The sequence below is a fragment of the Sus scrofa genome, chromosome 10, assembly GCF_000003025.6.
Source record: "Sus scrofa isolate TJ Tabasco breed Duroc chromosome 10, Sscrofa11.1, whole genome shotgun sequence".
Lineage (NCBI taxonomy): Eukaryota > Metazoa > Chordata > Mammalia > Artiodactyla > Suidae > Sus > Sus scrofa.
The window spans coordinates 29219109-29231558 of record NC_010452.4 but is presented as its reverse complement, the minus strand read 5'-3'; the positions used below and the strand labels follow the sequence as shown (position 1 = coordinate 29231558).

General features: G+C 39.3%; 1 protein-coding gene across 3 annotated transcripts in view; it reads left to right on the top strand.

The window, feature by feature from the left end:
* NAA35 (N(alpha)-acetyltransferase 35, NatC auxiliary subunit) overlaps positions 1 to 10028 on the top strand; it is a 101179-nt gene extending 91151 nt beyond the window's left edge. Inside the window, exons 18-23 of one of the 3 annotated variants that reach the window (XM_021064637.1) lie at positions 1416 to 1552; positions 2372 to 2439; positions 3171 to 3311; positions 3990 to 4112; positions 7528 to 7608; positions 8703 to 10028. In XM_021064637.1, coding sequence (XP_020920296.1) covers positions 1416 to 1552; positions 2372 to 2439; positions 3171 to 3311; positions 3990 to 4112; positions 7528 to 7608; positions 8703 to 8762 — 610 coding nt within the window. In that variant the 3' untranslated portion in view covers positions 8763 to 10028. The remainder of the gene's footprint in view (positions 1 to 1415; positions 1553 to 2371; positions 2440 to 3170; positions 3312 to 3989; positions 4113 to 7527; positions 7609 to 8702) is intronic. The other 2 variants (XM_021064639.1, XM_021064640.1) reach the window with 2 other exon arrangements.

Here is a 12450-nt window from a genome sequence, read left to right as displayed (position 1 = left end):
TGTCCCTGAGTCAGATGTTAAAAAGTAGAAGGTAGCTTCAGTTGTCGCTAGAAATCTTCTCACTGAGGTGAGATAGGTTACAGACTCTCATTTTGTAATGTGATGTGTCCTAAGTACTATAATAAAAGCCTTTCTTAAATTCATTGCTAAGAATTATTCTCTCCATATAAAATTTATATACCTTTAGAATCAAATAAAAATATGTACATTCCTGGGTTGCTTTAGCTGCCAGGAAGTGTAGTGCTTGGTTTAGCTTTGAAATGCAGTATCTGAAGTCTTCCAGGTGTTAGCATTTCATTTATTTTTGTCTTGCTTTAAGAGGTTCTTTTTTTGTATTTTTTAATTTTATAATCTGCCTTACAGCTATTTGAAAATTTGGGGAATAGGCATCATACACTCAAACCTGATCATTATAAAATTTCTTATAAATTTTTGATTTTCATTTAATGTAGTAATGGTCCTTTATTTAAAGAGTATATATTCATATCCTAGATTTAAACTGCTTTTCTGGCTTAAGAGAAAGTATTGTTTGTTAATTTTAACTTAGGAAAATTTAGTGTCCGGTGGAATAATCTGTTTCACATTTCTTACTGAAAAAAGTAAATTTTAAGCTTGCATGTTTTTAATTTCTTAGAAATGTTCTGCTAATGCATATAATTTTTACTGTATTTGCTTTTATAATTAATAAGAAAATAAGATATTTACTTAATAGGTTCAGGTGAAATGTGACCTGATAGATTAATGGGCATTCATTTGATTTACAAATATGTATATAATTACCAAGAAATCTTTCTTTTATTGAAGTATAGTTGATTTACAGTATTGTATTAGTTTCAGGTATACAGCATGATTCAGTACTTTTGCAAATTGTATTCTAAGTTATTACAAGATGAGTGTAATATCCTGTGCTCTACAGTAAATCCTTATTGCTTATCTATTTTATATATAGTAGTTTGTATCTGTTAATCCCCTAATTTGCCCCTCCACCCCCACAAGAAATCTTTTGAAAAGTTGTAAAATTCATATTAGTGTAGGAGGTCAAACACATTTTCCATATTTTATGGCAACACATATGGCAATAAGAAAGGGAAAATTAACCATTTGTAATGCTCATTTACTGTAAGATGAAATTTATCAGTTATTGAATAATCTTGATTTTGAAAAACAACTTTTAAAGGGTTCCTGTGTGCTTAGCGGGTTAAGTATCCAGTGTTGTCACTGGAGTGGTTCAGGTCGCTGCTGTGGTGTGGATTCAGTCCCTAGCCCAAGAACTTCCACATGCCATGGGGTAGCCAAAAAACAACACAACTTCTAAAGCATTATTAAAAATAACTCTTTATTAGTACCAGTACATGTGTTGACCAAGCTCTCTCATTTAGACATCTGCCATTAACTAACATTTTCTTCCCGTTAAGGTATCTCTCTGAATTCCTATATGCATGGCTGATGTCGACATTAAGTCGTGCCGATGGCTCTCAGATGGCAGAGGAAAGGATAATGGAAGAGCAGCAGAAAGGCCGTAGTAGTAAAAAGACAAAGAAAAAGAAGAAAGGTGCTGTGAATTATTTTCAAACTTAAAAATAAAAAAGTAACATTGCAGTGCACTTCAGTTTTGAGAGTGATTAGGTAGAGAGCCTACCTATGCATCTTAATTTCATCCATCTTCTCTTCAGAAAGTATAAGGGTAGAGACTGAGTCACAGTGTTAGTGGTACAAACTAATACTGGTTCCTTTCCTTGTGTTCTTTTACGTCTTTGCTATTTCACGTGTCAAAGGACCTTGGCACAAGGAGTGGCCACTTGGAAAAAGATAAAGGAACAAGACAGCAGGAGACCTTTGATATTCTTTTGACAGAAGGTTGACAGCTCTGAAAGTAGATCAGGAGTTGTGCTGTTACAGTCAGCACAGATTAGATGATCGCAGAGCACCTTGGCATGCTGTCTAAGGACTGTGAGGAGAAGGCAGTCTTTCCAAGGGATTCCCCTTTTAACCACTCATGGGGAGGGTACAGATAGGCTGCAATGGTTTCAAAATAGTGCTTTGCCTTCCCTTCAGATTTCAGACATGGGTGAGTCATTAAATGACTATATCCATGGCTTTCCTATATAAGAAGTTGTCTCTGTATTGTGACTTCAGAACAAATTACAATTAATTTATACTAAAACCTATGGTATTAGCTGTTTGAGGAACCCAATTAGCCTTTCTGCTCTAGTTTATTACTTGCAGATTTTGGCCTTAAAGTTTATCCTGTGGAAACAAACTGAAGTTTTAATTTAGTAAAACACGGTAGAAGTGTTTTTTAAAAGTACATTTTTTCTGCAGTAATGCAAGAGGAGGGAAAGAGTTTGGATGGTTTTCTTTCTAATTACAGTTCGCCCATTGAGCCGAGAAATCACAATGAGCCAGGCATATCAGAACATGTGTGCCGGGATGTTTAAAGTAAGTTGTTTTTTAACTACATAGCTAAACTCCTCTGTGGTTTTTCCAGGTTCTAATTTCACCTTTGTTTTTAGTAACTGTTTGCTTGAAAATTACCCTTCTTCACAAAGTCTACTGGTTTTCATCAATTTGTTTAAAAAATATTGAACCCTCATCATATGTCAGGTAGCTTGTCTGAGTACATTGCAGGATAGATACCAAGTCTAATCAGATGTGATCCTTATTTCAAGTGCCTGCTTAATGACAGGCCAGGTGACATATATATGGCACAGGTAATAAAGAAGAGTTTCCTTCTGATGGATGATTAAGAAAGGTTTCTTGGAAGAGAGGGCATTTGGACTTTTTAGAAGTATATTAGGAAGGGGGGCAAGCTCCACAATGAATGGCTTAAGCAAAGCAGGCATTTTCAAGAGGTGTAGTGAGTAACCCTTAAGTTGTGCTTGGCGGTTCAGTAAATGATTTGAAGCCACTTATATTAAAATACATAAAACAGAGCATGGACTTCTGTTTGAAAAACAGAAACAATGTGTTTCTTACAAGAATTACATGCTACTTTTTCTTCAGAAGCTTTCGCTTGAAGGTTTCAAAGCTATCGTAAAAGCATTAGGCAGGGCAGAAGAATGCGCATGAGGTATAATTTCACTGGGAAAATTAGTAATGTATCCTGTTAATGAGGATGTCCACATTTTCACATCGGTCATCATTTTTCCCTCTCTCTTTTCTTCCTGTAGACCATGGTAGCATTTGACATGGATGGCAAAGTACGAAAACCCAAGTTTGAGCTCGATAGTGAACAAGTTCGATATGAGCACAGATTTGCCCCATTTAACAGTGTGATGACACCACCACCAGTGCACTATCTGCAGTTCAAGGTGAATCTGCACCTTAAAATAATTGTACAGTATTTAGTATTGGAGCTTCTTGGAGATGTGCTGTTAGTACCTAATCGCTTTGTTAAAATAGGTAGGGCAGGCTATTATTGGACCAGTGAGATATGGTTATAAAATAGCAGTTTTATTTTGTTTATTTAAAAAAAAACAAAAACAGCAGCCTTTGTTATTTTATTTTTTTGCTTTTTTAGGCCCCACCCATAGTATATGGAAGTTCCAAGGCTAGGGGTCGAATTGGAGCTACAGCTGCCAGCCTACACCACAGCCACAGCAACACCAGATCCGAGCTGTGTCTGTGACCTACACCACAGCTCACAGCAGCGCCGGATCCTTAACCCACTGAGCAAGGCCAGGGATCAAACCCACAACCTCATGGTTGCTGGTCAGATTCATTTCTGATGCACCACAACGGGAACTCCCATAAAATAGCACTTTTAAATAGTATGAAAGACATTTGGCTTTTTTGGATATACTTATCACATTAACATCCATGTGATACAATGAAGGCTGAGAACTGAATAGGAAAAAATAGGGATATTCTGAGTTTTTGCTGTAGTGTCCATGTGTGAATGGACAGTAATATAGAATTCTTTAACTAAAAAGGTATTTTAGAGTTTTTTCCTATTAAACCTGTTTTGAATGATAGTATTTCTTTTTTAGGAAATGTCTGACCTCAATAAATACAGCCCTCCTCCGCAGTCTCCAGAACTATATGTGGCAGCTAGTAAGCACTTTCAGCAGGCAAAAATGATACTGGAAAATATCCCAAACCCGGACCATGAGGTAAGAGTGCAGTCACAGTAATTCCAGAGGAGAAACTCAGTAGGAAATATGCATTGTACTGCTAGATGACAGTTTAATTATAAAAATGAATATTATGGTATATATAAATGAGTTCTGTCATGTTTCTGCCAAGGATTTCAAATAACTTTGCTAACCTAACCTTGTCAGACTAAAATTATTACTTGATGAAAGAAGTGATGTAAAGGAGTTCCCATTGTGGCCTAGTGGTAACAAACCCGACTAGTGTCTATAAGGATATGGGTTCGATCCCTGGCCTTGCTCAGTGGGTTAAGGATCCAGCATTGCCATGAGCTCTGGTGTAGGTTGCAGACATGGCTCGGATCTGACATTGCTGTGGCTGTGGTGTAGGCTGGCAGCCACAGCTCCATTTCACCTTCTAGCCTGGGAACCTCCATGTGGTGCAGGTACAGCCCTAAAAAGACAAAAAAAAGAAGAAGAAAGAAGTGATGTAAATATCTGCTTTGTGTAAATTTAGAAATCAGTGTAAAGAAAAATTAAGTTTTAGAACCATAAAGTAAGCAGAAAGGATAGGAATAAGATTGATTGTGCTATAGCTCAGAAATGTTAACATTAAAATTTTTAATTTTGGAGTTCTTCTTGTGGCTCAGTGGTAACAAACCCGACTGGTATCCATGAGGATGTGGGTTCAATCCCTGGCCCCTCTCAGTGGGTTAAGGATCCAGCTGTGAGCTATAGGTATAGGTTGCAGACACGGCTAGGATCCTGCATTGCTGTGGCTGTGGTGTAGACCAGCAGCTACAGCTCTGATTCGATCCCTGGCATAGGAGCTTCCATATGCTGCAGCCCAAAAAATTAAAAGAAAAAATTTTTAATTTTAATCTATAATAACTGTATTAAGACATAGTAACATAAATCTTAAATCTTAAAAAATGGTCTGGGGAGTTCCCGTTGTGGCTCAGTGGTTAACAAATCCGACTAGGAACCATGAGGTTGCGGGTTCAGTCCCTGGCCTTGCTCAGTGGGTTAAGGATCCGGTGTTGCCATGAGCTGTGACGTAGGTCACAGACGCAGCTAGGATCCCGCGTTGCTGTGGCTCTGGTGTAGGCTGGTGGCTGCAGCTCCGATTTGACCCCTAGCCTGGGAATCTCCATATGCCGCAGGAGCGGCCCAAGAAATAGCAAAAAAAAAAAAAAAAAAAAAATAAAAAATGGTCTAGTTAATTATCACAGGAAATAGAAAACTTTTTCCACTTGACCATTTAAAATAAAGGCTGTTATCTTTGAAGACTATTTTGACTATCATTCTACAGAGCTTAAAACTTAAAAAATATAAAATACTAAGTTTCAGCCTTTGTTTCATAATTTACTATATAGCTAATTTTATTGAAATGGATTTATTCTGTATATGTGTGTTACCTGTACACAGAGATCATTTTGGGGAGTAGATCTTTGTACAGCCTCCATGGAAGGGCATTTTAGCAATATTTGTCAAAAGTCACAACCCCTTAGGCCCAGCAGTTCTGCTTCTTGGGATTTATCTCATAGACCCATGTACCTTTATGGGTAGTGATGTATACACAAGAGTATTTATTACAGTAGGATTTGTAATAGAAAAAAAAAAAATGAAGAAACTTTAATGTCCCTCAGAGGAACTGTTACAAGATTGATGATTCATCATGCAGTGGAATTCTCTGCAGCCCTAAAAGGGACATGGGAGAGATTTATAAACTTTAACGTAATGTTCTTTAGATATAAGAAGTTTAGAAACAGTATGTATAGTATGCTGCCATTTCAGTAAAGAGGGGCCAAGGAAGACTATGTGTGGGGGGGGAGAGTATTATGTAACGCACCTCTGGAAAGATCCATGAGAATTAAAAATAGTGTTTCCTTATGGGGAGAGCTGCTGAGTGCCTTAGCGAACAGGGATAGGAGAGAAACAATAATTCAGCAAATACTGTTGAGTACCTACTATGTCCTAAGCACTCTGTTAGTTTCCAGCAGGAGGAAAAAAAAAAAAAAAAAAAACTAATCCAGGCCCTCCTGGGGGCAGAGGAGGCAAATAGTAAATAAATAAGTAAATTATAATAGTCTATTAGAAGACCATAAGGACCATGAAGAAAAATCAAACGGGGAGTAGGGATTCTGAATGCTGCAGGAGGTGGGGAGGTGGAGGGGATTGGACATGTTTAAATAAGTTGGCCTCTGAGCAAATCCTGGAATGAAGTGAAGCAGCAGGTCATGTGGCCATCCAGGGCTGGAGCCTTCTAGGCACAGGAATCGCATGTGTAAAGGTGCAGGCGTGTGCCTGGCATATTGGAAGGACAGTCAAGGACAGCCACCTGGACCGAACAAGGGGGTGAGCGGTTGGAGAGTTGAGCAGAGGTATGACCAGATATGATTTTTGTTCTAAAGGATCGCTTTGGCCTCTGTGCTGAAAATAGACTGGTGGGACCAAAGGCGGAAGCAGGGGAGCCAGTTAGAGGCCATAGCTGTGATGCAGGTGAAAAAGACAGTGCCGCCGGTAGATCAGAAGTGATTGCGTTCTCTATGCATGTGAAGGTCTAGCCAGTTGGATTGACTAATAGCTTGGATGTGGGTGAGAGAAAAAGAGGAGTCAAGGATGGTTTTGGGGTTTTGGCCTCAGCACCATCTGGGTGGACTGAATTGTATGGGGAAGACCTCAGGGCTGGAAGGGTGGAGCTCAGTTTTGGGTATGGCCTTATGGAAGCCCAGATGGAGTGGTCCTCTGGGTAAGTGGGTGTGCCATCTGCAGCCAAGGAGGAGCAGCAGCTCCTGAACTTGCGGTGATGTGTCAAGAGAGGTCAGAACTTTTCTTCAACTTGCCAGTTACCCCCGCTTAACAAGAATGCAGTGTTCCATCCCATTGTTATTCACATGTTCAGGCAAAGCCTTTTAGACAAATGGTTGTCAGAAATAAGTTAACAGACACGTAACTCCCTGCTAGGTCATAATATCTATAACTTAGTTAATCCTCACAGCAAATATTTGTAGGATAGGTAATATTATCCCCATTTTTACAGGTGAAGAAACTGAGGAACAGAGAAATTAGAAAACTTCCAGAGGTTTCATAACGAGTAGGTGGCAAAGCTAGAATTTGAAAACAGCCTAACACCAGAGGCTATGCCCTACTGTAGACTAGATTGTACTGTCTCTGCAGGACTTTGTCTCTGAATCTTAATGATCTTTTGTTTTAATGAAAGCAAGATAACACTGGCCCTTTCAAGTTTTCAGAGTTGACTAAGAATTCTGTGTTACTAAAAGATGTATTATGGTGTTCCTGTTTTTAAATTGCCTTTGTTTTAGAAAAATATCAGCACCTACATTGTGCCAAGTTCCTGTTAAGTATCTATAAATCGAGATATTTTTGACTGTGAATGTTATATTTTCATAGCTTAATGTTGCTCATTGTTTAGGTCAGTAGAATTTTAAAGGTTGCCAAACCCAACTTTGTGGTTATGAAGTTGCTGGCAGGAGGACACAAGAAGGAATCTAAGGTAAGGATGCTATAGAGAAAATAAATGGTCTTAAATGACTGTAAAACTTCACTTTTTTCCCCATTAAGATGTGTCAGTATTACAAAAAGTCAAAACACCCATAAAAAATATTCTAAAAGAGATTCGGAAATAAATTAGACCTTATTACCATTTGGCCTTGAAACATACAGATTTTTTTTATTTAAAGTCTCTAAAGTCAGAGTTCCTGTTGTGGCTCAGCAGAAATGAATCTGACTAGTACCAGTGAGGACACAGGTTTGATCCCTGGCCTCGCTCAGTGGGTTAAGGATCCGGTGTTGCCGTGAGCTGTGGTGTAGGTCACAGATGCAGCTTGGATCCCACATTGCTGTGGCTGTGGCATAGGCCGGCGGCTGCAGCTCCAATGCAACCCCTAGCCTGGGAACTAACATGCCAGGGTGCGGCCCTAAAAAGACAAAAAAAAGAAGTCTCTAAAGTCTGCCCTTCCACATAAATTACTGAATGACTTGAGGCAATAACAGAAAATGTGTAAAAACAAATTATGGGAGAGGTTTGTAAAGTCATCTGCCTTTAGAAAAGTGAATGCTTCAATGCTTTAATGGCTCAAGAGATGGAAGATTCTGTAAGCTTTCCTTGGTAATGTTACATCGTTAGCACTGTTTCAACATTCTGAGCACTGAGGCATTTTTGGTAGCATTTGCCCATTATATACACAAACCTCTTATTTGTTCACTCCCATTGCTTTTCTTTATCTCTTGCTCTGCTTTACCAGTGACTCATTTCATTGCTCAGGAGTATCAGTGACCCTGGAAACTTAAAAAAAAAGAAAAGAAAAAAAAAAACATTGCTGGCCCATAACCTTTTCCTGTAATTTAAGTGTATTTTCCTTTGTTAACTACTCTGAAGATAAAAAACTTCTGGTCAGCATGTTTGCTAATGATCTTCATAAATCCAGAGATAAGCTAACCATTATTCCCCCTCCAGGTTAGTTCCTTTTTGTCATTAAACCATTTTTTTAAATCTCTTTTGTGCTGTCTTGTCTTTAAAAACATGAGAAACTCTTAAGTCTTTACTGTCTGAATGTGTTAAGATACATTAATTGACTTTCTTTGCAGGTTCCGCCTGAATTTGATTTCTCTGCTCACAAATATTTTCCTGTTGTGAAACTTGTTTGAGAAAGACTGAAAAGGCCACCAAAGGGGTGGAATCTGCGATCAGATTCTACTCTTAGATGATCTGTCATCAGTCTTACCACATAAGTGAAGTGAAAGTTCTTGGATAACAACCCATTATAAGGAATACTTTTAATTTGACAGCCTTATATGACATGAATGAAAACTGCTGTTTTAAAGTGGTTTATTATGTTCCATGGATGAAACTGGTCTTATTGAATGCATTGATGAACGTTATATGGTTTTATTACAGATTTAATCATAAATCATTTTTTATGAATGAGTGAAAATAGTGTTTGTAAAGGTTAATAAATTTCTTGACAAAAAATGCACTACTGGAGATGAAAAACAATAGCACTTTCTTGATACATGGTAAGAACTGAAGGTGTTTACTCTTAACATTTGAGTAATTCAAATGATCTAAAAAGTTTGAAATCAAGGGATTAAATGCTCACACGGGATTTTAGGAAAATATATTTAAAAGTGATTTTGAAGGGACCACTAAGCTCTAAGGGGAGACTAAATTATATGGTGAATGTGATTTTGTGTGTCATGGTATCTTAAATATACCTATAACTTGAGAAAAAGGGCTTCATCTTTCCAGCTCCTGCTCAGTTAATGGGATGTGGATCTTTTAAAAAAAAAAAAATGTAGAAGACATCCTGGAGAGAGCTGGGGAAAAAACGGAAGAGTGTAGTCAAAACAAGGCCTGTAGGGCAGTAGGAAGGCAGTCTTTAAACGTAGAGACACTTAGGAGTTCCTGTTGTGGTGCAGCAGATATGAATCTGACTAGTATCCATGAGGGTGCAGGTTCGACCCCTGGCCTCTCTCAGTGGGTTAGGGATCTGACGTTGCCAGGAGCTGTGGTGTAGGTCACCGACATGGCGTGGATCTGGCATGGCTATGGCAGAGGCCAGCAGCTACAGCTCTGATTTGACCACTAGCCTGGGAACCTCCATATGCCACAGGTGCGCCCCACCCCCCCAAAAAAAGGGTACAGACACTTGATGGTTAGAACACAAGACACCAGGAGTGCAGAGGAACTTGGAAGTAGGAACTTGGGGGGTGGCAAGTTGGAGTCTGGTAGCTTTGCCCCTAAACAGTTTGCTTCAGCTGATGAAACTCACTTGTCAGATATTTACAAATCAATCTTGTGCTTAGAGCTTGTTCCAGCTCCAAGAAGAGTAGGGAACTAGAACTGGTTGCTTTTGCAGTAAGGAACCATAAAATACAATTTGGAATGATTAAATATTTTCATTATCCTGCAGTTGCCAAAGGTGTTTAAAATTTTTTCTTTTGAAGAGTTGAAATGACTGAAGATACTGGACTAGTCCACCTATACAGTCCCTGGTAATAGTCTGTTCTCTAGGCCTCTGCTAACTTGCATTCTATTCGTTGGAGGATCACAAAGTTATTATGCAAATCTCTGAATTTCTAAATGACTGCAAAGATAAAGATGCAGTACCTGCAACCTTCTGTTTAGAATTCAAACCTTAAGCCAAGCTTAAAGTGTGATGCTTTGTTTTCATTCACAGATATGTCATCTGCTGAGTTCTAGAATAACTTTTGAATGAACCCATCTTCAAAACCCAGAGCCAAGGATGTTGCTATACCAAGATTGTCCTTTACAGGAGAAAAAAACTATCAGTTACGATCACAAAACAACTCTTTTAAATGATACTAAATCATTTTAACAAAAAAAAAAAAAGGCAAGCTCTAATATAAGGAGCTCTTCCACAGAGAATCTGGCTTACCTCTTAAGCCTTGAGTTTACATCCTAATTCCCATGTATTTATTAACATTCGTTGTAAATATGTATTCATCTAAATCTGTTTATAAAAGTTCTAAAAGGCAAAATTTCAGTTACGTGGAAAATTAGGTTATGTAGGATGACATCTCTGATCAGTCATCATCATTTATTTGGACTTTGAATAGTCAAAATATTTACCAATCACCCCTCACAGTATTAGAATCTCTGTAGGTGTATGAAGCAAGGTGTGGCCCATGTCACTTGACTCAGGATTTTTTTTTGTTTTTTAGGGCCACACCTGTGACACACAGAAGTTCCCAGGCTGGGGTTGAATCGGAGCTGCAGCTGCTTGACTGCACCACAGCCACAGCAGCATCTGCAACCTACACAGCAGCTCACAGCAACACCAGGTCCTTAATCCACTGAGTAAGGCCAGGGATCGAACCCGCATCCTCATGGATCCTGGTCAGGTTCTTAACCTGCTGAGCCACAACAGGAATTCCCTCAACTCAGGATTTTTATTCTACTTTAGAACATGTCACTTATTCTAAGGCATTAAGGATTTAAAAAAAAAAAAAAGCATTTGGCTCAGGTGGTTAGGGTCTTGGTTTATAGAAGGGTCATTATCTGAGCTTTATATTATATATAATTTATAGGTGAGTGTTTCAAGTCACATAACTTGCCTAGAGATGTTTCACAGGCACACCAAACAAGGATAGAAATTTTAAGTGCATGGGACGATACCTACTTCCACTTTGAGTAATCCTTCAGTGTACACATTACCAGGATTGTACAAACTTGTTATTAAGAACAGTGGCTTAGTACACTTGAAGTGCAGGAGTTCCCATTGTAGCTCAGCAGGTTAGGGACCTGACAAAGTCTCCATGAGGATGCAGGTTTGATCTCTGGCCCTGCTCAGTGGGTTAAGGAACCAGCATTGCCACAGGCCGTGGTGTAGGTCACAGACATGGCAAGGATCTGGTGTGGGCTGGCAGCTGCAGCTCCAGTTAGACCTCTAGCCTGGGAACCTCCATATGCCACAAGTGTGGCTTTTTTTTTTTTTTTTTGTCTTTTGGTCTTTTTGCTATTTCTTGGGCCGCTCCCGCGGCATATGGAGGTTCCCAGGCTAGGGGTTGAATCGAAGCTGTAGCCACCAGCCTATGCCAGAGCCACAGAAACTTGGGATCCGAGCCGCGTCTGCAACCTACACCACAGCTCACCCAACGCCGGATCGTTAACCCACTGAGCAAGGGCAGGGACCGAATCCGCAACCTCATGGTTTCTAGTCGGATTCGTTAACCACTGCGCCACGACGGGAACTCCCGGGTGTGGCCATTTTATAAAAAAAAAAAAAAGTGTTGCCCTCTGAGCTGAGAAATAGTACCCGAACATACACAAGTTGAGTCTTCCCCAACTTCGTAACACTAATGAACATTTTCAGATTATAAATTGTGGAAAAAATGTTAATCCACAGTTAATGGAAACTTTTAAATATGTATTCTGAAAACTCATTTCAAAGACAAATATTAGATGTTAATTTAGTGTCCTATAAACTGATTTATTATTTATAATAATCTTTTAGGCTGAAATACACAGTGGGAATAGACCAATTTCCCTGGACTTTAAAGGACCCTGAAATCACAGTTCTCTTCCATTCCAAAGTTCTACTGAATAAATAACCACCTATTACCCATTAGAACAGTTACACCAGTTATCAACCTAGTTATTTGTCTTTTTGTCTTTTGTTGTTGTTGTTGTTGTTGCTGTTTCTTGGGCCGCTTCCACGGCATATGGAGGTTCCCAGGCTAGGGGTTGAATCGGAGCTGTAGCCCCCGGCCTACGCCAGAGCCACAGCAACTCGGGATCCGAGCCGCGTCTGCGACCTACACCACAGCTCACGGCAACGCCGGATCGTTAACCCACAGGGCAAGGGCAGGGACC